Source organism: Gopherus flavomarginatus, chromosome 9, assembly GCF_025201925.1.
Source record: "Gopherus flavomarginatus isolate rGopFla2 chromosome 9, rGopFla2.mat.asm, whole genome shotgun sequence".
In the NCBI taxonomy this organism is placed as follows: domain Eukaryota; kingdom Metazoa; phylum Chordata; order Testudines; family Testudinidae; genus Gopherus; species Gopherus flavomarginatus.
Window position 1 is genome coordinate 76,692,343 of NC_066625.1, and position 27,821 is coordinate 76,720,163.

General features: G+C 44.8%; 1 protein-coding gene across 1 annotated transcript; it reads right to left on the reverse strand.

Moving 5' to 3' along the window:
- Positions 1-3,250: 3,250 nt before the first annotated feature.
- Positions 3,251-27,821, reverse strand: FAH (fumarylacetoacetate hydrolase). The gene is made up of 14 exons (XM_050967823.1): positions 27,603-27,821; positions 22,405-22,515; positions 21,144-21,265; positions 19,362-19,411; positions 17,534-17,624; positions 16,944-17,041; positions 16,741-16,793; positions 15,769-15,868; positions 14,864-14,994; positions 13,977-14,052; positions 12,596-12,642; positions 11,404-11,505; positions 9,502-9,619; positions 3,251-3,480 (listed from the first exon to the last, which is right to left on the reverse strand). Exons 1-14 carry the CDS (start codon positions 27,681-27,683, stop codon positions 3,401-3,403), a joined length of 1,260 nt encoding a protein of 419 aa, XP_050823780.1. The 5' UTR covers positions 27,684-27,821; the 3' UTR covers positions 3,251-3,400.

Sequence of the window (27,821 nt, forward strand, 5' to 3'; positions counted from 1 at the left end):
TTGTTGATGGTGATTATCAAGGAGAGCAGGTTGCTAGGTGTCCTTAAGGAAGCACTGGGAGCAATTTCCTCTGTTCATGAACTGAGCTTCCAGGACCGCACCATGGGCATAGGAGGTTGGGAGTGGAGATGGGCTTGGTGTCACCTCTTCAGAGCAGCTCCTCAGCCCCCTGCTGCAAAGTTCCTTAGTGTCCCACCGAGTTATTCAGGCTCGGCACTGGGGAGAAGATTTGCCTCTCAGTGGGGTGTGGCGACAACCACAGCCCAAACAGAAGAAAACAGGAGGTCGCGCCTGTGGTGCAGGTACATCCTGTCAGTATTTCCAGCATCAAACTCAGATTTCAGTCTAAGCCTGGGCATCTCACAGGAGCACTCCGCACTGTACAGGATGGAGCCCTTCATCAGCTTCTCACCATTGCAGCTACTGGGGTACGATGAGCCATTGTTTGGAGAACCCTGGAGAGCAGGATAACAAGGACAACATTCCTAAGCACAACGTAGATGAAATGGAGGGTGTTTTCTGGATGTACTTTGCTGTCACAAAGCACAATTCAGAAAGTGAACAGGGAAGTGTTATCAACCCCTTCACGCAACACAAGAACCAGGAGTCAGCTCAATGAAATTAATAAGCAGCAGGTTTAAAACAAACAAAAGGGAGTACTTCACCCAACACATGGTCAACCTGTGGAACTTATTGCTAAGGGATGTTGTGAAGGCCCCAAAATATAACTTTTTAAAAAAAAGTTAGATACAGTCATATAGAATAAGTCCATCAACAGCTATTAGCCAAGATGGCCAGGGATGCAACCACATGCTCCGGGTGTCCTTAAATTGCTGACTGCCAGAAGCTGGGACTGGATGACAGGGGATGGATCACTCGAAATTGCCCAGTTCTGTTCATTCCCTCTGACGCATCTGGCACTGGCCACTGGCAGAAGATACGATGTGGGCTAGATGGATCATTGGTCTGACCCAGTATGGCTGTTCTTATATTCACTGTTGGTATTACCCCTACACTCGAGAAAACTGGAGCACAGCCCTGAGCACAGGCTGAACTGCAAGGAAACACTCATGGTAAAAGGCAAACTTTCTCAGGTAACACAGCATGAGACTAAAACTGAGACCTTCCCCACTTATGGGCATTAATGAGCCTGTGGACTTTTCCGCAGGAATTGAGGCATTGACTTTTTATGTCCTGACAATTGTCTAAGAACCTCCAACTTCCAGCAGAGAGTGATCTGCACCTGTGGATCCCTGCTGTGGATGGATCCTGCTGTAGCTGGAGATTGCTCTTTGCATGTCATTCTCTCCTTCTTCTTTACCCTATGGAAGCCCTCTATAAGGCTGGAGAGGAAATAGGAGCAGGAGGTCTCTGACAGAAACTCCACTTCCTCAAATCTGCACAGCAACACAGTGTACATTACTACTGAGTCTACAGTCCCTTAGTTAGCTCTGGCTTTACCTGATCTATCAGCTCACGTCCCGCAGAGAGGACAGGGACACAAGTGTCACATGCAAACTTTGTCACCTCACTGTTGACCTTTCCCAGATCTAGAATATATCTATAGCAGGGGTAGGCAATTTATGGCACGTGCGCCGAAGGTGGCACATGAGCTAATTTTCAGTAGCACTCACACTGCCCGGGTCCTGGCTACCGGTCCGGGAGGCTCTGCATTTTAATTTATTTTTAAATGAAGCTTCTTAAACATTTTAAAAACCTTATTTACTTTACATACAACAATAGTTTAGTTATATATTATAGACTTATAGAAAGAGACCTTCTAAAAACGTTAACATGTATTACTGGCACACAAAAACTTACATCAGAGTGAATAAATGAAGACTCGGCACACCACTTCTGAAAGGTTGCTGACCCCTGATCTATAGTGTACATTCAGGGCACCCAGCTATAAACCTCCTCTACTGAAACCAGACCATTTATTACAGATCTGTTCTCCCCCTCAACCAGTTTGTGACCCAGGACAAACCGTTCTCTCTCAGCCCAATCATGCCTCAGATTCCTGAAGAGCCTCATGTCAGGGACTTGAACAAAGGGGTTTGAAAAGTTTAAGAAGTTTCTCTACTGCTGACTTCCATAAAGAACTCCAGCAGCTTAGAGAGAGAGGCATATTTTTCCAGTACAGAAGCTGGGCTGGTTCATTGCCATATTACTTCAGACTCAGTTAAGGATTTTAAACCTAGCTGTAATTGTTTTTCAGCTAATTTACCTGCTACTGAAGCAAAGCGTATTGGTCTGTAATTCCTAGGATCAACCTTAGCAATTAAAAAAATAATCAGCATGACACTGGCTGAGCTCTAGGTCTCTACTAGAACTGCTGATTTAAACGGTAAATCATGTGGGTCTGATTCTGTGCTGAGCTTCTGGGACGTGCAGCCTGAGATCACTTTTATGTCTGGGTTTTGGGAGCAGCCCTGGGGGCAGTTTTCATTTATGGCAGCCTCATGAAGGCTGCCTGTGAACTGCTCTGCAGCCCAGTGTCCATGGCAGTATACACTATGGACACGTTCCCTACTGCTCCCAGCTCACCACCTACACCAGAGTGATTCTCTCCTGGGACAGCTGTACAGCCCCTACTCAGTGCTAGAGCAGTGTATAAGGTGTAGAGGTGGGGAGACTCTCTGCCTGTATTTCTGCCAGCAGTTCATCCACTTAATTCTTTAATCCAGGAACTCTTAAAGAATTTACCATCCCATCCTGGTGACTCTTTGGCATTCAAGCTATCAATCTAGGCAACACCTCAGTCCCTAGTACTATCTCCCCTGTATTGCCTGCAAGAGTAACTCTGGGGCAGGTATCTCCCAATTATTCTCTGTGGTGAAGACTGATGCAAAGATTCCCTTATTTTCCTTGCTTGCTGTAGTGCTTTTAAGTGTCTCAACAGTAAGGTGTTCCCCACTTCCCACAGAAGGTTATTCTACAAGAACCCACCCCATTCATGGTTCAAAATGTTCGGTCTACATTTTTCTTTGCTAATATAATCCATCTGCTCTTGTCTTGTACCATGCAAAGCTCCTCCTCTGACTCATTGGTGTTTACATCTGTCAAGGTACTTGGAGAAAATCAGGGTGCCCCAGCTCAGAATGCCCACTACTAATGAACTGTGTATGAGGACTCTACTTACATCTATGGGGACTTAACCAGGACAGTATTACAGTCATAAGACGATGACGACACGGAAGGCAACTGCATCATTAAGATATTTATTGATAACAGTTAACATACTCGGGAAACTCCAATCATTTATACCAAAAATACTGATTTTAAAACTGAATGCGTGCACACGCGAACATGGATTTTAATTTCTTTATGTCAGAGAACGGTTACATCAGGAACGTGGCTAGACTTCTTTCCTTCCTGGAAAGTCACCTTGTGCAGGTAATCACGGAGCAGAGATGGCTGGAAGCACTTTTCCTGAACATTGGCCAAACCCCACGCGGTACCCATTTCCCTGGCAGTAACCTGTAATAGGGAGAGGAAGAGAGTCACCAGAGGGGCACCTAACGGATTTTTACAAGTAAAAAATAAAATAAAATAAAAATAGTACAAACTGCAGTACCAACATGAAAGGACCTGAAATGAATGTAAATACACTGATGTAGGCCTAGCTTCTTAGCTGTGCTCAGTGGGGTGATCCAAACCCCATTGATCCAAACTTTCCCATTGACATTGAGGGGCTTTTGATCAGGCCAATACATACTGGATACCACTGTGGGGATGGGGCTGTAAGGCAATATTTGTGGGTCTCGGTTCTATGCTAGCCTGGTCCCTGGCATAGCTTAGAGCAGCCTTAGGAGAATCCTTAGCTTTCCAGACCATCAATGGGGCAGCTACAACTAAAAAACCCAAAAAAAACTAATGGTCAGATCCATTAAACTGTATTGGCACAGTTCCATTGACACCAGCTGAGGATCTGGTCCAAGGTATCCGGCTATGCTCAGTTATATAAACAGATAATGAAAGTCTATGACTGCTGTCAATGTTGCCGGTCATTGATTACATCTGTAACTACAGAACGATTTGACCTCTCAATATTCATGAGAGCTGTGAGAGTTGACATTCTGACCTGCTATCCTACATTTTTTTTAATTCCAATCCTGAGTATGTGGGTGCTGGAAGTGCCCCCTTAGTACTGGTTCATTCTGCCATGTGCTGTATGTATTCAGAAAGAGCAATCCATTAGTTCAGCTTGCGGAGAGCAGGAAAGGAAAGTCAGCTGAAGGCATTTCAGCCTGTATGCTTCAGGCATATCTGAAAATGGTTATTCTGAGATGAAGCAACAGACAGAATTACTGTAGACCTCAGCTGATAATGTTTAGTGAAGGGAACGACAACAGTGATACAACATGTCCTGTGAACAGTTTATTTTAAGGAGCAATTTCATTGTTAAAAGATGGATTCTTCAAAAATGATGAAAGATATTTTCTTCCCTGCATGTAACTAAATGGTACAGCAGTTCCAGTGATTCATCTGTCCCTGAATTTCTATTAACAGAGAAAGAGTTAATGTTATTCACATAATTTGTATCTTCTTACTGAGGGCTTGTCTTTACTGCATTGTTAGCTCAAGGGATAACTCAATGTTACCCCTAACCTGACTCCTGTCTACACACAAAAATCTCTAGCTCAGGTAAAGTGATGCTTTAAATGAGAACTAGCTGGTCCATTGGGGTGATGGGGAGTGGACTGAAGCTTGAGTGCTGCTGACACTTAAGCTAGCAATGCAGTGGGAATGCAGCTACAGGCTACAACTCATGTTAGCAGTGGGTGAGTTGTGCTACACCTATCAACCAGCCTGTGTAGTCCAAATGTTGTTTAGTCATGTGGCCACTCTCCCTTGAGCTAGGCTCACAGAACTTGCAGCCCAGAGGGACAATGGGAAAAGCCACCTTTGTGCTCTTCCAATCTCCATAGAATCATAGGACTGGAAGGGACCAAGAGGGGTCATCTAATCCAGTCCCCTGCACTTGTGGCAGGACTAAATATCTAAACCATGCCTGACAGGTGTTTGTTCAACCTGCTCTTAAAAATCCCCAATGATGGAGATTCTACAACCTCCCTAGGCAATTTATTCAAGCGCTTAACCACCCTCACAGGAAGTTTTTCTTAATGTCCTACCTTATCCTCCCTTGCTGCAATTAAAGCCCATTGTTTCTTGTCCTATCCTCAGAAGTTAAGAAAAAGAATTCTTCTCCCTCCTCCTTATAACAACCTTTTATGTACTTGAAAACTTATGTTCCCTCTCAGTCTTCTCTTTTCCAGACTGAATAAACCCAATTTTTTCAATCTTCTCTCATCAGTCATGTTTTCTAGACCTTTAATCATTTTTTCCCACTCTTCTCTGGACTCGCTCCAATTTGTCCACATCCTTCCTTAAAATGTGGTGCCCAGAACTGGACAATACTCGGGTTGAGGCCTAATCGGCACAGAGTAGAGCAGAAGAATTACTTGTGTCTTGCTTACAACACGCCTGCTAAGATGTCCCAGAAGGGTGTCTGCTTTTTTTGCAACAGTGTTACACTGTTGACTCATTTAGTTTGTGGCCCACTATGACCCCCAGATCCCTTTCCGCAGTATTCCCATTTTGTATGTGTGCAACTGATTGTTCCCTCCTAAATGGAGTACTTTGCATTTGTTCTTATTGAATTTCATTTTTTTTACTTAATTGGCTTGGAGCAGGGAACTGCTGTCAGTGGGAGCAGTGATCAGCCAGACCTGTGGACACGGCAGGTAAACAAACCGGCCCAGCCCACCAGGGGCTTTCCCTACACAAGCGACGTCCCAAGTTTGGGAACCACTGCTTTAGGGAACTGGAGCACCAATCTGAGACACTCAGTATCTGAAAATCAGGCTACTAATTCCAGTGCCTGAATGTGGTTTGAGTGTCCAAGCACTGAAATTTGAACTTTTCTGATCTAGCTGACTTGTCTTAAGTGGCAGAATCTGTGTCAATAAAGAATAATCTCATTAAGTGGTAGCTGTTTCACATCACACAATGCACAGTGCATATTGAGATGGAAGAGATGGGGAAATGCTCCTCTTTGTTCCACATTCTTCTAAGAAGTAAAAACCAAGGACATTTCTTCTTGTTTGAAAAAATCCGCCAGGACAGAGGATGGAGGCTGCAAAAAGAGGCAATGTTCTGAAATCCAGGACATATGGTAACCTCAGACAAGGGGAGTCTGCCTATTAGCAGGTGGTGGGGAGTGACAGTGGGAGCAGCTGCAACAGTGATTTAAAAAGCAAGACGCAGTTCTGAAACGTAACTACTACAGGATCTGCACTTCATTCACCTCATTTACACCACTTGTGTGCAGAGGTCACTCCAGTGCAACTGTAAATTCCACAGCCTCTACACCATCATGTATGTGCTCTCTCAACAGACCCACAGAGAAGCAAGTACATGGTGAGGCTCCACGTCCATCTCTGCATGGAAATCTTCATTGCCTTCTTGTCCATCATACTGTCACCATTACCCCTCTGGATATCTCAGCTCATTTATTGCAGCTGTTGTCAGTTTCAGTAATTCCTGTTCTCAGTTCAGGGGATCTATTACAGGGCCTGCTCTTGTGATGTCAGAGTGGTTAATCTTATTGATGCTTTCGAAGGGGGTAATGGGCTGTACTGATGTGCATGCACCACTGTGTGCTGGATCTTGCCACCTCATTTATTTCTGTGCTCTCTTTGAAGTGCCCCTGCAGTGTTTGTTTAGCTCCATACTCAAACCTTGCACTGATGCTCCTTCACTTGGCTAGAATTATTTTCTTGTGCTCATTCCCTAATTGCAGAGATACCCAGCTGGGGAAGGCACCCTAGTTTTGCCTCTGTGTTGTAGGTATTTCCCCTCTATGACAGTCCTTGCACGTTTCCCAAACAATGTTCCTCTCACCAGACATACGTACCAGCTTCCATGACTTAGTCATAATTGTTTTCTCCTGTTCAAGTCACATTAATTGAATTCTTCCTATCACTTTGGCAGCTTCATTGTCTGTGCAAATCCTGTGGGCTACTCCACTTAGTATATGTGTAAGAATGGTTGTGGGTGGGGAATCAAAGAAACTGTTCAGGTCAGTGGTGGTTTCTGGCTAGTGAGATTTGTTGATGTGAAGAATTTCACAAACAGTTCTCTAAAACGGCCAGCAGAAGAACTGAGGAGATGGCTGCAAACTTGGGCAAAAACAATCTCACAAGAATGGCTTTGCCCATATCAGAAGTAGGAGGAAAAATGTAATTTCTGGTTCTGAATCTGACCTTGAACTAAAAAGACACAGGAGTTGGGTTTGGATCAGGAATTTGAATTGAAACCCCCTCTCCCATATTCAAAAGAGTTTAGATCTAGGATTCTGGGTTTGGATCCTGCAGCCAGGACAAATGGCTCAAGGGCATGCAGGCTTTGGCTGGGAGTTTCAGAGGCGCCTAAGGGAGACAGGCACTCCAATTCTATTGAAATTCAGTTGGCACCTGTCATAAACAGATAAGAAAAGTTAATAGCACAGAAGTACTTTATATCTCTTTGACTATAAAGGGTTAACAAGTTCAGTAAGCCTGGCTGTCACCTGACCAAAGGACCAATCAGGCGACAGGATACTTTCAAATCTTGAAGGAGGGAAGTTTTTGTGTGTGCTGTTAGTTTTGGTTGTTGTTCCTTCTGGAGGCTCAGAGGGACCAGACGTGCAACCAGGTTTCTCTCCAATCTCCCTGATACAGGCTCTTATAGTTCAGACTAGTGAGTACTAGGTAGATAAAGCGAGTTAGGCTTATGGTTGTTTTCTTTATTTGCAAATGTGTATTTGGTTGAAAGAAGTTCAAATGTGTATTTGGCTGGAAGGAGTTCAAATTGGTATTTTGCTGAAAAGATTTTAATTTGTACTTGTATACTTAGGCTGGGAGGGTATTCCCAGTGTCTATAGCTGAAAGACCCTGTTCCTATTCCATTTTAAATTTACAAAGATAATTTTTACTGTTTTTCCTTTCTTTACTTAAAAGCTTTTCTTGTTTAAGAATCTGACTGTTGTTTTTTTATTCTGGTGAGACCCCAGGGGACTGGGTCTGGATCCACCAGGGAATTGGTGGGGAGAAAGGAGGGAAGAGGGAGAGAGGCTGATTTCTCTCTGTGCCAGGATTACTTTCTCTCAGGAAGAGTCTGGGAGGGGGAAAGAGGAGGAGGGAGGAAGGTGAATTGTCCTCTCTGTTTTGTGATTCAAGGAGTTTGAATCACAGTGATCTTCCAGGGTAACCCAGGGAGGGGAAGCCTGGGAGGGGCAACGGTGAGGGAAAGGGTTTACTTTCCTTGTGTTAAGATCCAGAGGGTCTGGGTCTTGGGGGTCCCCGGGCAAGGTTTTGGGGGGACCAGAGTGTACCAGGCACTGGAATTCCTGGTTGGTGGCAGCGCTACAGGTTCTAAGCTGGTGATTAAGCTTAGAGGAATTCATGCTGGTACCCCATCTTTTGGACGCTAAGGTTCAGAGTGGGGGGGTTATACCATGACAGCACCTGTTGTGATAATTGGGGCAACAAATTTAGCCTAAATCTGAGTGAACCCAATTTCCCCATAAGAATTAATGTAAAATGAGGGGGTTAGGCACTAGGGAAATTTTTTCACCAGACAAAAGACTACACACACACACACACACACACACACACACACACACACAAAGTTTTAAACAAACAATTTAATACTGGTGCACAATGATGATGATTGTGAAGCCTGGTTGAGGTGGAAGAGTCAGAGGGTGGGATATTTCCCAGGGAATGCCTTACTGCTAAATGAACTAGCAATTGACTGACCCCTCAACGGTTAACTCTCACAATACTCTACAAGGCAGCAGGAAAGGAGGGATGGCAGACAGACACACACCCTGTGTGTGAGAGGAAAAAAATGCAAATTTTCCCTTTAAGCAGCTGACCCTAGGCTTAAGTACACTGCCTTGTTAATTAAATCAGCTTGTGAGACCTGAGACAGCAGCTACTGTCTAGAAGCTCCTTCCCTCCATTGTGTCCCCTCCTCCCCCCAGCTCTATGGTGCAGGAGCAGGGGGGGAGGGGGAGACACCTTGACTTTAGCCCCCCTTTTTCCTCCCTTCCCCCATACAGCAAGCAGGAGTCTCTGGGGGCAGCTCCAAGGCAGAGGGCAGGAGCAGCACATGGCAGTGGAGGGAGGGACAGCTGCTGCACAGGGAACTTAGGGGAGCAGGGAGCTGATGTGGGGGCTGCTGGTCCATCTTGGTTCCAACCACCCACCAGCTAGCTGCAATGGGCTGCTCTTCCTGCAAGCAGTGGACAAAACAGGTGGCTGCCAAAGGGAGCATTTCACAACTTTAAACAAGCATGTTCCTTAATTGATCAGGAACTTAACATTGAAACAACATTAACCGGGATGACTAAGTGAGGAGTTTCTGTATATAAAACAACTATGGGCCACACACCATGGTTCTAAGCCAGCTCACAGTACCAAGAGAACACATCCTTAATCCTTTTGTTGTTACCTGTTATAATGACTTCATCCCCATCCTGCAGGAATTTACGAGAATGTCCATTCCCGAGGTCAATTACTTTTGTTCCCTTCCATGACATCTCCAGCATGGAGCCAAAGTTCTCCGGATCCTTCAAAGCACAAGTTAGTAACAGAATTGTAAAGCCATTCCACATGTCTGTACTACCATTAACCCCCGACCCCCTGCTGCTGGGAGTGAGAAAACAAATACATTGTTGGATTCTGTGCAATGGAACCTTGCCAGTAACAGTCACTGATCCGGTTCATTGATGTGCTAGCTTACTCGCCTGTCTTTGGTTTTTAACTCCTTACTTGCTGGAGGCCACAACTGCCTAAAGCAATCTTCTCTTTGGTATCATTAGCTTTAGTAATGGGCACTATACGGAAAAATTGGATCCTGTTCAAGGAAGTATGGAGACAAATCTAGGGCAGTATTTCTGCCTCTCAAGTATCTGTCTGTTGCTACATTTCAGAGTCCCATTCACATTCCATTGTGCAGAGGAATGCTACGTATTGTTAAATGTTTAAAGGATTTTAATGTAAATCTGCAGCATGATGTGCTTTTTCCTTCTCTCTAGCACTTCACTTGTACGTGCGTGTACACCCTAGCAGGATGGTGTATGTGCTTTATTACGCTGGCTTGCTACTGGAGCCTTATAGAAGGACAGAGGGCAACGCACTAGGTGACTAGGAGCAAGACCCAACCCCCACTGACATTTCCCAGTGGAAAGTCTCCCAATGACTTTATAGGCTATTGGACACCAGGTTATGAAATCTTAACTTGTCCTTATTTTCTATTTCAGCAAGAGGAAAGAAAACACCACATCACATCTCGGTCCACCACTGAACAATGTCCAGCAATGTGCTGGTCAGGAGACAGAGCTCTGTGAATCCCCAAAAAATACATTGGAGAAAATGGATTTTGCATTTTCTAAGTACAGTGCAACAACAGTGCAGTATAAATTAAAAGAATGGACTATGAAACGAGGGTCATACGGAACTGAGAGATTTGGAAGTGTTAACACTTTGAACAACAGTAACACTTATATTATCTAGAGCAGTGGTTTTCAAACTCTATTTCTGGTGACCCAGTTTAAGAAAATTGTTGATACCTGTGACCCAATGGAGCTATGGATGAGGGGTTTGGGGGTGTGGGAGGGGCTGAGGGTGCGGGAGGGGGTCAGGGTTCTGGGTGCAGGCTCTGGGGTCACAGATGAAGGGTTTGGGGTGCGGGAGGGGGCTCACTTCCAGTGGTTCCCAGTCAGCGGTGCAGCTGGGGTGCAGAGACAGGCTTCCCACCTGTCCTGGCATCACAGACCGCACTGCGCCCCGGAAGCAGCCAGTAGCAGGTCTGGCTCCTAGGCCGGTGCTTAGGGCAGGGGCAGGGGCAGCGTGGAGCCCTATAGTCCCCCTGCCTAGGAGCCGGACCTGCTGCTGGCCGCTTCCGGGACACAGTGCGGTGTTGGAACAGGTAGGGACCAGCCTGCCTTAGCCCGGCAGCACTGCCGATGGGACTTTTAATGGCCTGGTGCCTTCCATTCCCCCAGTTTGAAAACCACCGCTCTAGAGGTTGTCCTCCATCGATCTTAACATACTGTTGCTGTGGGGTTTGTTTTTAACAATGAGATAGTAACTGTAACTCTCAGCAGGATTGGGCTACTTTTGTGGATACCTTTGTGCATGAATATTGTTGCCTCTAAAATACCACAACAGACTTTTATGGATACTGACAGTAGGAAGGCTTAAAAAAATATGTACTCCAAAAAGACTGAGGAAGAACTACGAAAAGACGTCCATGGTAAAACAAAGTGGATTTAAGGCCAGGATAACATCTGATCAGTTTCTAATTGCTGAGTACTTCGTTACTAGCGACAGCTGTTAGTTAAATGCTTACAGGTCCACTGATTGTTCCAGATGCCAGGAGATCTCCAGGTCTGAGGTTGCATCCATTGATGGAGTGATGAGCCAGCTGCTGTTTCATGGTCCAGTACATGTACTGGAAAAAGGGGAAAGTGAAGGACAAACATAACGCACAGATGTCACTAGTCTGTACAAAATGCATTTCATTCTTTCTGGATCATACTGTTAAACATTAGCCCACAAGAATGACATCCTTATCTAATCAGGAGCCTTCAGCAGCCTAAATGGAACATTTGTAATTACTTTAAATTGATCCTCTGGCTCATTGATTGGTCTCCAGATGTATGGCCTGAACACAAATAGTTTATGTTTGAAGAGATGAGACGCAACTATTGTAACCCTGCTTTCAGAACATACAGCACATTAGTACCCCAACTGGCCTGGTCCAAAGCTCAGTGGAATGAATGGGAACCTTTCCAATGACATAACGGACTTTCAGTCAGGCCCACTCTATATGAGTATTTGACCCTTCACCAGGAATAAGCACATGTCAGTGGAATCCTGTGTAGAAAGATTTTAGCACCTGAAGGCGTGGCATTAATGTTGGGGTTAATGGCAATTTGTGGCTACCAGAGTCAGAAATTTCTGTGCAATGTAACAAGTCGACCAGTCCTAATAATTGTTGAAGGGTAGCTGGCCGTCAGCAGTGCAGGTACCTGGCAGTACAGCACAGACATCAGTCACGTTACTAATATGACTTTCAAGGGGAAGAGCCTTTTTAGACACTGACTCGCTAACCTAGTGAGGAGGGTTTTAAATGAAGTTCAAAGATCGATGAGAAAAGCCCACAGGTAAGTATAAAAAAGTGACCTTCACAGAATTCCAGGTGTTGACCTTAAGCGTATGTCTACGTGCAATAAAAGACCTGCGGTTGGTCCGATCAGCTGACTTGGGCTATACAATTATACGTAGATGTTCAGACTTGGGATGGAGCCCAGGCTCTGTGACCACGCCCCCTCACAGGGTCTCTGAGCCTAGGCACCAGCCTGAGCCCAAATGTCTACATTGCAATTTTATAGCCCCGCAGTCCAACTCAGCTGACCCGGGCCAGCCACGGGTCTTCTACTGCAGTGTAGACATACCTTAAGGCGGCTAGATGTTGGGGGCGGGGCATGGAAAATTACAATAGGGACACAGGAGATAATAAGGGGGAAAACAAAAGTTACCTTGAAGTTTGATTTGCATATTGTGGCTGGGGTGCTCATTCCTTCTCCTAAAGGGAGAGGGGGAAAAAAGCAATCGGTGAAGAGGTCTATGGCGTTTTCATTTTATGGCTGGACAGAGGCTTACATTACCATTGCCAGGCTCAGTAGAGAATAAGCCATGACATGCTCTGTCCTGGTATGAAGGGCTGCAAGGGGAGGAAGTACAAGTCAAACAAACAATCTGGTTTCTATCCCCTGCTCTGCCACAGACTTCTCCTATGACTAAGTCACGTAATCTCTTGTACCTCCGATTCCCTCACCATAAAATGGAGATATTATTTCCCTATCTTACAGGGGAGTTGCAAGGCTTATTTTGTACTAATGGTAGGATCTACAGAAATACATAGCATTATTAAAAGGAAAATCTCCTTTGCTATTTTCATTTGCATGATACTTAAGCTAGAATCATGTTAAGGTAAAGTCCTCATATGGACCCCATCAGTAGAATATCATTCCCATTTTACAATGGCACAGAGAGACTAAGTGACATGTCCAAGATCGCATGGGAAAACTGTGGCAGAGCAAGAAATTGAGTCTGAGACTCCATAGTACAAGGTAGTGTCAACCACTGGCCCAACCCAGTTCTCTCTTTGACTCACTGTATCAAACTTTTGCTGCATCATCCCAAGAGGCCACGAACTGCAGCCGTGAAGGGGATGTGTTGGGGATTGAAAGTCAAGAGACGGAAGATACACAATCTCCTGCACCCCCTTGCTGGCCTAACTGGGTTTTAGGGTGCTGAGCTCCTCTTCTACTGACACACATTCAACAGTAAGACCATGATAGTCCCACACATTAAAGCACAGCATCAGAGGATTGTGTTCGGATCCCTATACTCATTTTGGGACATACCTTACTCTACAAGTCCCAATGAAGTCAGTCATCTTTCACCTCTAGTAAAACACACATTCTTAGTACTCTTTCCCTGGTCTTCCCTCTGTCTGTTCCTTCTGATTATTCGTTACCACCCACTTGCCGCATCTTGTTTTAATTAGACTGCAAAGTTATTGGAGTTGGGACTGTGTCTTTTACTCTGTTTCCACAGAACACCAGCACAGTGGAGCTCTGAGCCCGCTTGGGTGTCCAAGAGCTATCGGAACATAAAGAATTATCGTAGATTTTTTTTAAGGTTGTGAAATGGTCATATGCAGCCACCGCAAGGGGACTGTTTCCCATAGCACAGCCCTGCGCTAACGAGTAGGCACATTATGAGCTTTTTTACCTTTCTCTGACTCAGCAAGTATTGCCCTATGCAGAAATCAGGATCGTAGAATTGATGGAACAAATGTCTGAAACTTATGGCGGATTGTACATCACTAACTCCACAAATCATTTACTGTACCTTTGATAGCGACAAAGAGATTTATGTCAAAAGTATAGGGCGCTTCATCACAGAGGTATGGCAGTGGCTTGGGAACCTGAAAGCATATAACAGGCATTACAGCCTGAAGGCCAAAAAGAAAGAGAAAAGACTAGCACATATCTTGGGACATTTTGTAACAGCTCTCTTCACAAGGCTCTGCTGAGTACCATGTGTTCCTTTCTCAGGGCACGCATTTTTCCAGTCCCCTTGCCTTCATGAATAATTGCCTAAGCTACTGTTTCATACACACAATTCTGTCACAAATGTTTATACCACTACCAAGATATTCATTTAATCAAATGCACTTTTTCTCTTGGCCTCCAAAAGCACTCTTGATTTTTCACATGGTTGTTAAACCCAACCAAATAGAATTTTAGTGCACCTTTGTCCTGATTGGCACACTGTGTGTACTCAAAGCTTGCAGAAGGCTTGCAGTTTCAGACTTCAGCTGTTTAGTTCACACACAGAAGAGTGACTTGTAAACTCTCTTCACTGTATTAAGTCTAATTAAATGGCTACATACCATTGAATCAAATACCCTCAAACTATGGGCAGGTTTGCCTCTTGATCAGAACATTTTGGCTAGAGTCCATCACCCCTACCATTTATTGTAAGCACTTGGGTTCTCAAAGCTATGCAGCCATACGCACCATGACTGAAAACCTAGCCTGACTGAAGACAATGGGCATTTTCCCATTGGTTTCAGTGGGGCCAGGATGTCATCCCACATCTTGGAGGCAGGATCAAACCTTGAAGCCAGTAGAAAGGTGCTGGTACAACCAAGCGTTTCTGTTCTCAGAACCTAGAGACCCCCATTCTATTTGCACTCAAATAATTTCTTGTGACCCAGCCGTTCTCTTGCTAACCTGGACGGGGTTTGGCAACACAAATGGCATGAGAGCTTCCATAGTAACAACCCATGGAGAGATGGTTGTGCCAAAGCTCTTGCCCAGAAATGGACCAAGTGGAACATATTCCCACTTCTGAATGTCTCGAGCTGAAAAAAAGGAAAATCAATGAAAAATAATGAAATTTTCAGAGTTACATGGACCCCAGGCCAGTGATAGAGAGCCAGATGAAGAGCTCTGCACACCAACAGCCACCACCATCCACAGAACAAGCAATGAAATACCACCTGCTTGCCCAGGATAGCTCAACCATGACCTCAAGCAGTTATCTGGAGGGCTCAAAAGCACAGTTCAAAGTCCTCTGGGTAGGTCTAGCTTAGAAAGAGAGGCCAAGGTTAACTAAACCTGAACACACACGTTAGCTAACTCCAACCCAGCCAATATTTTTCCCTAGCCTAGACACAAGTTAACATCTTTTATTTCAACTAGTTAAATGGAAGTAAATCTTAAGGTCCACCTTGATTAGTTAAATCGAGCTAAAGTGTTCACCTGTGTCTACACTAGGGAATATGTTATAATTGCTAACTCTTTCCCCTCTAATCTACAGCTACTCTCTGCTGAGAGCACCAGCTGTGGTAATGTTTTAGGTTATGTCCCTGATAAGCAGGAATTAGACCTAAATCAGCTAATTTCACACAGACAGCTAGATGATCTCCACTAGCAGTAGCTCTTAGTCACTACTGACCTGAGCTGGATTTGAACCAATGCCTGAAAGTTGCAGACTGTATTCCACTCCCACTACCCTCGGCCCCTCAGTGTCCTGAGTAGTTTATATTTCTATCATTTAAAACAAATACAATATCTATCAATATTATGTAACAGCAAAAAGCATTCCCCCAGGGAGTCAGAGTAACACTTATTACCACTCCAGTCATTCATAAGGACCATTCCAAAAATGTGCTCATGAGCTTCGTTTATTGGGATAGGTTCCCCAAACTTGTTTCCAGGGCCTACAAAGAACGCCTGAAATGGAAAAGAAAATGCTTCAACCAAGTCAAAGGTTTGAAAATAAAACCTTTGTTTACACCAAGACAAATCCCCTGCAGGTAGTGCTAAGACAAGACAGACAGAGTAGAATGTGATTTTACTTGCTTTCCGCCTTAACTTTAACTGGAATATCCTTGTGCAGATGAAACAAGAGTTACAGCTTTTTCCTTTTCCCATGCGAGAGAGCAGGGTTGAACCACCTGAATAGCAGTGAGCTGATAAGAGTCAGTCATTAAACTCAGGGCCTGAATTTGCCAAAAGGGACTTTCATTTAAACTGCAGCTGCCACATGCACAGAGCTACAGCTAGCGCATTAAGAAATATGATCAAGTCTCCCTGTGCAGAGGTTCTAAGTTCCTGTAACAGAATCTTATGCAGTGAACTCTGTGCTTCCTATTTGCCTAACCAAGGAATCTTCCCTTCTCTACATCCCTCTGCCACCTCTGCTTAGACCTTTGCAGCTACAGCCGATTAGGTTATCAGCTTAGAGACTCGCTAAGGGGCATGCCATGGGCTAATAGAAAATGAATATATTCGGTATTTCCTACAACAGTCTCACTAAAATACACACTACTTACCAGTCCCTATTATGCAGCCACTGTTTTTCATACCCCTTGAACTGGAACGATACCGGAGAGGAAAGTTAGCCTAGAATTGCATTTTCTCATGCAATGCTTAGGTATTGAATTCTCCCCTTTGAAGCAAGTTCTATTGTAGGCAATATACCACCCAGAGGGAGGTGCTAGAAGACTGTATATAACTGATGTTATGAAAACATAACAGGACAAGCTCAACCTTTTACTCTCTTTTATTAAAGGGAAAGTTGTAATACAATAAATATATCCTACCATTTCTAACTCAATGTCCAAAAGTTTGCAAGCACCAAACACTGGAGGTTTAGCTGTGAATTAAACAGACAGAAAGGTGCATTATGAAGCTAAAATAAACAAGCAATGAAGCTAGAAAAGACAAGAGGCGGCCAAACATACTCCAATGCCATGCTGCTCGCTAAGAGGAACAGCGCATTTCAATAGCATGACCAGGAACTCACCATCGTCAGGTCGCATCTGCCCCACTGGTCTTTGAATTGGTGTCCCCGACACCACAACCGAAGATGCACGGCCATGGTAACCAACAGGTAAGTGCAACCTTGTTAAAGCAAAAGCATCGATTGTGTGTTAAATGCTGTATTACAGTCACCAGAACCATGCACTGTGGAAGCTCCAAGCACTCTACAGTAAGTTACTAAGTTTCCCCTGTCATCTAACCACTTTTTTGAATATATTTTTCCTCTGAATGGTGCATCCAGATTTATTTACTGACAAGCAATCATTGGTTTCTTGCTATATGCGAAGAACCAACTCTCAGATGAAACAGTCTCTGAATCAGAGACTGTTTCCAACTGACTCCTCACAGTCGCTCCTTTCTACAACAACTCAACACAGCTCAGACATAGTGGGGAACGGAGACGTGGAATTTCAGACACTGGGGGACAGGTCCTCAGGTGGTATACATCATCATAGCTCCATAGCAGAGCTATATGTACACAAACTAGAAATCTTTTTTTCCCTATAAGGTTATACAGGCCTTTGCAAAACGCGTAAAACACGACATGTGAAAACAAATAACTGAACTACGAACCAGTTAGGCATCAAAGCATTCTCTTTCCCTCTGAACATGATCCCAACATTCGTAGCATGTTCCCTTGAAGAATAGAAGTCAGTGTAGTCTCCTGGGAAAAAGAAAAGCAGAAAATATAGATCAACTGTATGAAAGACCCTTATCTGGTAGGACAAAGGAGCATAAACTTTCCACATTCTGTTGCCCTGAATAGGATGGAGAGAGAGAGAGAGAGAAGTAGAGGAGTTTGGAAACATGCAGTCACAAGACTGTAGTAATCATGCAGATAGTCTATAAGAGGGGACGGTTGCCAATGGCACATGGAGGGTAAAAGTTACACACTACAAAACTGTTGTTCATCTTTTTAAATTTGCAGTGAAGAGCAGCAAGAAAAAACACCATTTCAACCCATTAGCTACAAATATATGAACAAGCCACATGCTTTGTACAGTTTAAACATTTTTTATTGTCATTTTCATTTTGCTGATGCTATTGAGAATGCAGTACTGCTAACAAAGGAAAGGATTTTGTAAACAGGGCATCTACTGCCCCCTGGTGCCCTTTTTGGGAAATGGTTTGACTCACATTTCAATTACCTTGGTCGCCCTGATGGAACTCAAAATGTATCAAGTGGGAATGAAGAATAGCAAAGATAAGAGACTTTCCTCCCCTTCCTGGCTCCACCCTTACCTGTTGAGCCCACACATGGCTTCAGGTCCCCAGTCTAGCACCAGTTCCAAAGTTACTGACAGAAACACTTGTGCCAATTCGTGTGATTTTATCACACGTCTCATACGATTTTGTTATAGCCCCAGCTCCTGGAGTCAGGTGATTATGTGAGACTCACAGTTTTCATTTAAAGAAAAAAGGTTTCCCCTTATAGTTGCAGAGAAAGGCTTAAAATTTGACTCACATGCACCATAAAGGCTCAAAACCCAGAAGGCGAATAAACAGAACTCCACAATATTTTATTCTATTTTTTTAACTCTCATGATTGCTGGTGCCTGACCTGTTTGAATGTTTGGGCTTGGTAGTATTGCAGAAGAACTTGCAGGCCACAGTGGCAGAGAGAGTTTTTGAAATTCAACTGGTCATTGGTTAGAAACAAGGCTGATTTCACTCCATCTCCCTTCCTTGGTTTGTATTTATCAGCTCTGTTAAAATCAATCCCTCAAAAACACACACACACTCATACAAGTCTTGCCTCTTCCTTCACCTGAAGGTCATAATGTGTGTGCTCCATAGTGACAGACAACCTTATAGAAATAGATGGAAATGGTTGCTCTGGTGCTTTCCGGAATTGTCAGACTTAACCTAATGAGAGCTACTAGTCCCCCAGGCATCCAGCCTCCATAAACCCAGGACCTCCAGAAGTCACCCTGCAACCTCAGTGCAAAATTCAGCCCAGTGCTCACTCTTAGGGCAACTGTGACATTGCTCTGGTAGGGAGGATCTAAATGGCATAACTGAACCTTAAGTTATTTGTAGTTACATGACACAGTGTTCTGTAGTCGAAATAATCATCTGCCTAAAGAAAAGGGCTTTAAGCCAGTGGGGTCATATGGGCCTTTGCAGACATAGTTCTGACTTCAGGGATTATGTGGCACTAGGGAACCTTGATTTGATTAAGTTAGTAAAAGTTGATTCCGGAGACCTTACATCTATGTTAAAATATGGCACACATTTTATTTGTGACATCAGAGATGGCGCCTGCAGTTAAACATCTGTAATATCTACTTTACACCCATTCCTTGTCACAGCCACAATCTGACCATCCGGAATATCTGGGGCATGTGGGAGTCTCAGTGGATACAAGCAAATCGTGTAGATATCAGTTCAGGAGACTTACCAATTTTAGCTGGAAGGTGCATTATAGTAGAGGCCTGAGGTACAAATGCTCTAAAAATACAAAACAAAGATTACAACTCTCAAAAAGACTGGTGTTACCCTGGGCTGGCTTAGAGGAAGTTCAGTCTCTTTTTGCACTAACTACATTCTGGCATCTGCTCTGAAAAAATCTTGCCTTGCTGCAATTCTGCGCTAGCTCATAGTCTATGAAGTGAGGGCACAGGCTGCTATTGCACTGAAGTGGTTAACTGATTCTACGAGCTCCTGTGAGGAAATGTACAATAGAGCACTGGAAGGGTTCCACGCCTGGGAGATCTCATTCTTTTCCTATGGGAGGAAATGCATCCATTGGGATGCGCTGGCAGGTGAGTATGTGTGTTCTCACTGCCCTCTTCTGGATGGAAGGTGTGATCGCACTTGTTTTAGATTCAGTTGCTCTCCTGCACGAGGCCTAGAAACAGCCTTTACTGACAGCTGTAAAGCTCAGAAGGTCTCTCCTTAGACCAGGTGTTAAGACACCCTTGTTTTCTGACCTCACAAGTGCTAAACCTTTCAGGACTCCGGGGGTACGTCTACACCGCAATAAAACACCCACAGCTGACAGGCTCACAGGGCTGGGGCTGTGGGGCTAGTAAATTACAGTGCAGATGTTTGGGCTTGGGCTGGTGCCCAAGCTCTGGGACCCGGAGGATCTTGACTGCAATTTTATAGTGCCGCCTCCCCCTCGAATCTTGAGTCAGCTGACATAGGCCAGTGGCAGGTGTTTTATTGCAGTGTAGACATATCCTGACTTTCATGCTGCATGCATGGGATTTATGGGACCAGGGCTGGCCTCACACATGGGCGACTGCCCTCTTCCCACCTTTCCCCCTCCCCCCCCGCAAGCCAGCTCAAGGCCCCTTTAAACCCCAAGCGCTGGGCCCAGAGCCAGGGAGAGGAAGGGTTAAGGGAACCCTGGCTGGGAGCTCCTGTGGTGCACTAGGCTCCACTTGCTAGCCCTGGCAGGGCAGAGAGGGACAGGATTTCCTCCTCCCCTGCACCAGCCATACCCAGGGCTGAGTCAGACCCACCTCTGGGACCCTCCCCCAGCTGCATGAAGCTCTGCATGCCTTCTTCCCCCGCTTCCTGCCCCCGTCACTCCCCATCTGTGGGGGGAGGGGACACCGTACGGGGAGCTGCCCCTGCGTTTGCCCAGGGCACCATTTTCCCTAATGCTGGCCCAGAATGGGACTATACGGATATCTATCTATGCAGCCAGCTCCAATTTCATTACAGCAAGGAACTCACATGAAAGTTTACCTCAGGTTGATACTGTATTGTGCCTTCTGAGTTTACAAAAGGCCTTGAGAGCTACACAACAACAGATCCATCTCTCCAGAGCTATGTTAAATATTTACACAGAGCCACTGTTAAATGAAGCATCAAGGAAGGGAGAGAAGACTGGAACTGCAGTGACTTTCAACTACTCTTCTCCAGGGAACTGGACACTCTGCCAGCGAGGCTAGAACACCTCTTTAGGTGATGCACTGATTGCTTCTGTTTACACTCCAGCAGCTTCTAATAGTAGTGTGCAATAGCTCCCAAGCCTGAACAATAATAGCAACCACTCTGCTCCTCTCCACCAACTCTTCGGAAAAAATCTCCTCCAGCTGGGAATAATACCCCAGCTCCAAATACAGACAGACCCTGAGAAGGCTGAAGAGCCAAATAAAAGTGCTTTGTACATGTGACGAGGAACCACAAATGTTACTCTTGAGTCACTTCCAGCTCCCGAATGCCTCACCTTTTCCGTAGCTCAGAGTTTTCTCTCAGTGTTGGCTCATTGGCTGACAGTAGCTTTTGGAGAAACATTCTAGCTTCCTTCCAAGCTTCATGGCCCAAGCCCATGAAGTCATTAAGGGCTGGCTAAAATACAGTATAAAGATAGAGATGTGTGAGAGTGAACATTTGTTTTCTCAGCTCCATTTGCTGTACATGTGGGGTACCTGCTGTGTTACCAGTACTGAGATTAAGTTACTAATCCTGAGGTAACAGGCAGCTCCGTGTGCAGAGACCCTGCCTATCATGATCATGAATATGGTCTTACTGTTTCTTTGTGCTCCCCCACTCGTCAGCCAGTATACATCTGTTGTCTCTTGTCTCATACTTAGATTGCAATCTCTTTGGGGAAGGGACTACGATTTTCTACAGCACTTATCACTATAGGGTCCTGGTCTGTGAGAGAGGCATCTAGGTGCTCTTGCAAACCAAATAAGTCTAATAATTAAAATAATCATCCACCTATATCTTCAAATACCATGGAAGCTTGCAATGACAAGACTAGTTGTGATCTGAGATATAAATTATATTAATGCCCATGCAGAGAGCCAGCAAGGTCTATGTACCACTTAAATCCCACTTAATCCAAGTTGTTTCCTTTTGGAGATTCCTCCTCATGAAGATGCCAGAAATGTAGGTGTTTAAGTGGAACTGGAGTTGTGTACAAACCTTGGTACTGGCCCTCTGAACTAGGTGGATTTCACTCCAGAATGCACTTCTTAATCAGATGAAAGAAACCTTTAGGAGAGCTCATTTATTTTACTATTTTTAAATTTTAATTGCAGGTGCTCTTTGTGAGTGGCTCCATTCCTAAGTGATGTAGGTTCCAATTCAGTAAAGTGCGCCTCCCCCTACGCCTGCCTGTGCTTTGCTGAACTGAGGCCATAGTTAGACCATCTAACACTCTGCTTCTGATTGCTGCAGAATCATCTGGGCAGCAGTGTGCACACAGTGCCAATCCAGCACTGTTACACTCCAGTTTTAAGCCAGTAATTCCATTTAGCAGAGTTACACTGACATAAAACAAGACCACCACAATGGTGAATTAGTCCCAATCCCCCCCACCCTTTTATTTTTTTTTAAAGGGAGGGGCAAACCAGCAACTCAGGCACTCACTTGTAAGCTACCACAATGCTCTTGATCTGAGCCTGGGTCACTAAAATTTCATATGACATTCCATTTAAAACATGGTAGAGATGGACACTGTCAAACTGTATGATAAATACCTGGTCAAAGACATCCTGATGCTTGGAAAGGGCTGGTCCACTGAACAGATGTTTAATAGCACTCAGATCCAATACCTGGTCTCCAACTGCCACCCCAATTCTGTGCCTAGGCTACAATGGGGAAAAAAATGTTGATACCTGTGGCCGATAATGCTCTTATGAGGGTTCTGGGGAAAAAACAATGTAGTACAAGGCGTTTAAGTGGGGCAGGAGCTGAGGAGCTACATTGGTGCCTCCTTTATCATAGTTATAATTAATGGACAAAGGCTGCTGATTTTAAAATCTAGGAGGAAGAAGGCAGGAGAAGCTGCTTTTTTTTTTTTTTTTGGCAAATTCCTCACAGGTTTTGAGGATGGAAGGACATCCTTCCACCCCAACCTTCCAGGGGTGTGGTAAGGGGAGGATATTGCCCTTCCCCCGACTATCTATCCATGGTACTCATATGCCCCCCAATCACCATAGTATCAGAGGGCCTCACAATCTTTGTGGGTTTATCCCCTCACCCCATGGGAGGTAGAGAAGTGCTATTATCCCCAGTTTACAGATGAGGCAGAGAGAAGCTAAGTGATTGCCCAAGTCACAAAAGGAAGCTTGTGGCAGGGCAAGGGACTGAATCCGAGTTAACCAAGTCCCAGGCTAGTGCTCTTATCATTGATCCATCCTTCCACATGGGAAGGAGGAAAGGCTGGTGTGGAAGGTTCCCTCCATGCGTAAAGAAATGAAAATAAAAACCAAAAACCTGCTCATCTGTGACAGTTTTTATAGGACCTACACAAACTCTGTTCAGAACTTGCACTGCTACATTTGCAGTGGCACAGACCACATCCTCCCTAGCACAGCTGTGCTGAAATCATAAGGACGCTTTGGCATTACAAATTAGTGAATTTAAATAGTGAATTTAAATGAAATACAGCCATAGTAACCAGTTTCATCCCAAACAAAAGTACAGATATTCAATTTTGTCTCAAAGAAAACAGAATAAAACCAGTACAGATTTAAAAACAACTGCTTTTAGCCTTTTTTCTTTGAACAAGACCCCAAATCTGATTTGCACAAAAATAATCCTAGATGTTTGTTCAGCAAGCACTCCTGCCAGAAAAATATCAGGGCTGAACAAGCTAATTTGTAACTTGAAGCCCTTAATAAAATCAGTTATTTTTACTGAGTGATTATTATAATATTGTGATAGGACATTAATTACCAAAAGGTATAAAAATCATATTAATCATCTTTTTAAAAAAAATTGAGACATTTGTGCAATAAAGATGAGTTACCAGGGAAGGAAAAAGTGCATGAGACAGTAACACACAAACACACATATGGGAACAGATTAAGGGCACGTCAGCACTGCAGTAAAACACCCATGGCTGGCCCATGTTAGCTGGCTCGGGCTGTGGGGCTATAAATTTGCAACGTAGGGTTAAGCTGGCTCATGTTCGCTGGGTCAGGCTGGAGCCTGGGCTCTGGGACCCTTCCCCACTCATGAGGTCCCAGAGTCCAAACTTCCAAATCAGCTAATAAGGGCCAGCTACAAGTGTTTTATTGCAGTGTAGACATACCCTTGGTTTCATCATCCAGCTTTTATCTTTGCAAAACACCAGATAATTAGAGCTGAGGCTCTACTATGCTCAAATTCATTTTTAAACTACTACTAATAGGTAAAAACAATGCTAGAGACTGACTGAGAACCATTACGATGACTCTGCAATGTCCATTAACCATTGACAATCCTCCAGCTTCTCCGTTTTCAGAGGTATCTGCTTGCCAGCTCTCTTTTTTATGGGTGTGTGTGGTGGTGTGTGTGTGTGTGTGGGGGGGTGTTTCAGAGGCTCCTGTATTTCATTTCTAAATGTGCACATGTGAATGTAATCTGTTGCAAACAGCAGCATTGAACAGTAAATTGAAGGTATGTGGTATGATTTTCAAAAGGAGTCTAAAAGAGTTAGGGACCCAGTTCCCATTGATTAACCCAGGCCTGTACAACATGCGGCCTGCGGAGCCTCACTGTGCCGCCCGCGGGGGGATTCTAAATCCTCCGCACACGGTGCTCTGCGGGCAGCCCAGAGCCCTTTGAATCCCGGCCACAGCAGGGAGTCAGAGGGCGCTGGGCTGCCCGCAGATTCCCAGCCATGGCTGGGATTTAAAGGGCTCAGGGCTCCCCGTGGCTGCGGGCAGCCCAGAGCCCTTTGAATCCTGGCCCGCAGCTGCTAATTGCCCCTTCCCCGGACCCCTGCCACAACTGCCCCCCAGGACCCTCACCCTCTATCTAACACCGCTGGTCCTTGTCCCGATACCCCTCTCCTGGGACCCCTGCCCCTAACTGCCCCCCAGGATCCCACCATCTATCTAAATGCTGCTGCTCCTTGTCCCCCGATTGCCCCCTCCCGAGACCCCTGCCCCTAACTGCCCCTTGGGATCTCAGCCCCTATCTAAGCCTCCCTTCTCCTTGTCCCCAACTGCCCCCTCCTGAGATCCCCCCAAATTTCCCCCAGGACCCCACTCCCTACCTGTCCCCTGATAAACCTCTGGGACTCCCATGCCTATCCAACTGCTGCCTGTCCCCTGACTGCCCCCTGAACCTCCGCCCCATCCACCCCCCCCCGCTCCCTGTCCCTTGACGGCCCCTCAGAACTCCCTACCCCTTCTCCAACCCCCAGCCCTCTTACCGTGCCACTCAGACCAGCGTGTCTGGCTCCATGCAGCTCCAGACACGTTGCTGCCATGCTCCCCTGCAGAGCCCACAGCCCCAACCCCGCAGCACCTGCCTTCCAGATTTGAACACCTCAAAACTTCAGGAGTGCTCAAGCTCAGTTTGGGCAGCTGTTACGTCATTTCTCTCAATCAAATATACTGAACCACTGTAACTTGCTGTAGAAAAAGTAGGATAAAATTGAGCAAGAAATGCTTGTTAGGACTGGAATTGCTATTTTCAACAGCCATTGCCTTTTTGTTTGTTTAAAAGGAAGACAGTGATACTGCATTGGCAAATTCCCCATAGAAAGAAAGAGTGGAACAAAAGAATAATAAAGGCACCTCAACTTTTCTTCATTTATGGAGGACGGTCTTATAATATGCATCCAGATATCCTCCAATCACACAAGCTGAAAATTGTTCCACTTTACTGCAGTTCTGTAACCATATGGGAACCAATCCTGTCTGTGTTTTGTGCACATCCAAAATTCCTGCTGAATGACCCGCTTTGGGAGCATTACCAGTGACCCAGGGCAGGGGTGGCAGGAGGTGTGTGTGTGGGGGGACAGTTCAAGGCTGGGGCACCAGTGGTGTGGGGGGAGGGCACTGGTGGGGAGGAAAGGGGGAAGCCCAAAGCTGGGGCAGCAGGGGGTGTGGGTCAGTGGGGGGAGAGCCCAGGTCTGGGGCAGCAGGGGGGTACAAGGGGGAGCCCAGGGGTGAGACAGGGGGCAGTCAAATTTTTTTTTGCTTGGGGCAGCAAAAAACCTAGAGCTGGCCCTGCCGGGTTCCCCCAGCCGCCGGAGCCCCGGGCCCTTTAATTTGACCCTGAGGGCTCCCAGCCACCTCTTCAGCTGGGAGCCCCCGGTTGATTTAAAATAAAGTATCACCTCCCCACCCCCAACCTTCCTTTTTGGCCCACAGTTGTTTTGGTGGGGCAGCTGTTTTCTTTGGAATAATGTGGCCCTCGTCGCTTTATGAGTTGTGCAGGCCTGGATTAACCCAATTAGGCTTCTTTCAAAACCCTAATCATGTTTTTCTTCTATGGACAGAAAATATAAGTGTTGCTGTAGCTATGCTGGATCCAGGATATATGAGAGAGAAGGTGGGTGAGGTCATAGCTTCTTCAGGTCAACTTCTTCAGACCTGAAGAAAAGCTCAGTGTAAGCATGAAAATTTCTCTCTTTCATCAGCAGAAGTTGGTTCAATAAAAGATAGGACCTCATCCACCGTGTCTCAGAAAATATAAGTCCCACAGTGTGGTCCCTGCACATATGCACTGAATGGAACATTAAATATAACTTGCAGACTACTACAAAATTTCAAATGGATGTGTGGACCCCTTCGGAAATGTTAGACATAGTCTGAACTCCCAGGAGTTCATGGACCACAGGTTGAAAACCACTAATATAGAAGATAAAGAAGAGACTTGACTTGCCCAAGTCACTCAGCTAGTCAATTGCAGGGTTAGGAACAGAACCCAAACCTCCTGACTCCCAATCTTAATTAGGGAAAAAATGAAGGGTAGGCCCTTAATTTATAGGATTATAATTGTGGCCCTGTAGTCCACTATCATGTTTAAAACAAACCTTACTTGAAAAGATATTTAGCTTGGAAGGATTAGATTTTTAATCAGTAAATGTCAGTAAACATCAATTCCACTGTATATACAGGAAGTGACAACAATATTTCATCAATAATAGTTGAAGTTTACTGACAGGCAAACTAAGAAAAATGCCACTTGAGAGCTTATTAAAATTTTATTTAAGGATATTGACTGTGTATATTGATAATTTGTGTTTTAATGGTTATAAAACTTCGAGCAGGAGGTTGGACAAGATGATCTCCTGAGGTCCCTTCCAACCCTAATAATCTATTATTAAAATAAGCTTCCAAACTATATCTCAATATCTACTGTGAAAGCCTAATTATTTTACACAGTGATTTCTTTTATCAAATTTAGCGTTCAGATACATCAATTCATATTGCTTACAACGAACATTTCACAATACAACTAAGATCAGTAGTATATAGGATAAAAGTTAAAATGGGCCTTTGAGAGAGAAGAGGAAGGAAGGGTTAAACTCAGCCATAAAGAAGATGATAAAAATGGTGCTGGTAAAGAAAAAAAAGTGAAAACTTAATAGCATACAGAGAGGCATGAATACAGACTTTTATACTCAAAAGCAGAAAAAATATATTAAGTCCATATTACATACATATAAAGTACTTATAGAAAATATTACTGTTCTTTAAAGAAACAGCCTTCAGGTCATCATTAAATTAAGAAAAAAGACAGTATATATGCTGAAACTTCTTAGTGCAATCAGCTAACCCCTAGGATTCCCAGCCTGGCAAGCTTTTCCTGTCCCTGGCCTCTGGGGATCATCACACAGCATTTGAAAAAAATTATTTTCTCCTCATTCATAGCTTCTGAACTTCAGAGCAAAAGATTCACCCACAACAGCAGCAATCTTTGCAACACAAAGACAAAGCAGCAGATAACTCACCTTCTCCTCGGTAGAGAAAACCCCATAGGGAAGGTTCTGAAGAGGGAAATTTGAGTTCTCTTCTATCTGGATGAAAGACATTTTGAGCTCAGGGCAAGCTGCGGGGCACTCTCCCAGCTCAGCTACAATCACACTAAGAGAGCCTCCACATGTTGCATTAGACAACGTGGATCTGTCGGCCTACCCTCTTCTTCAGCCTCAAACCAACCAGAAGCCGCT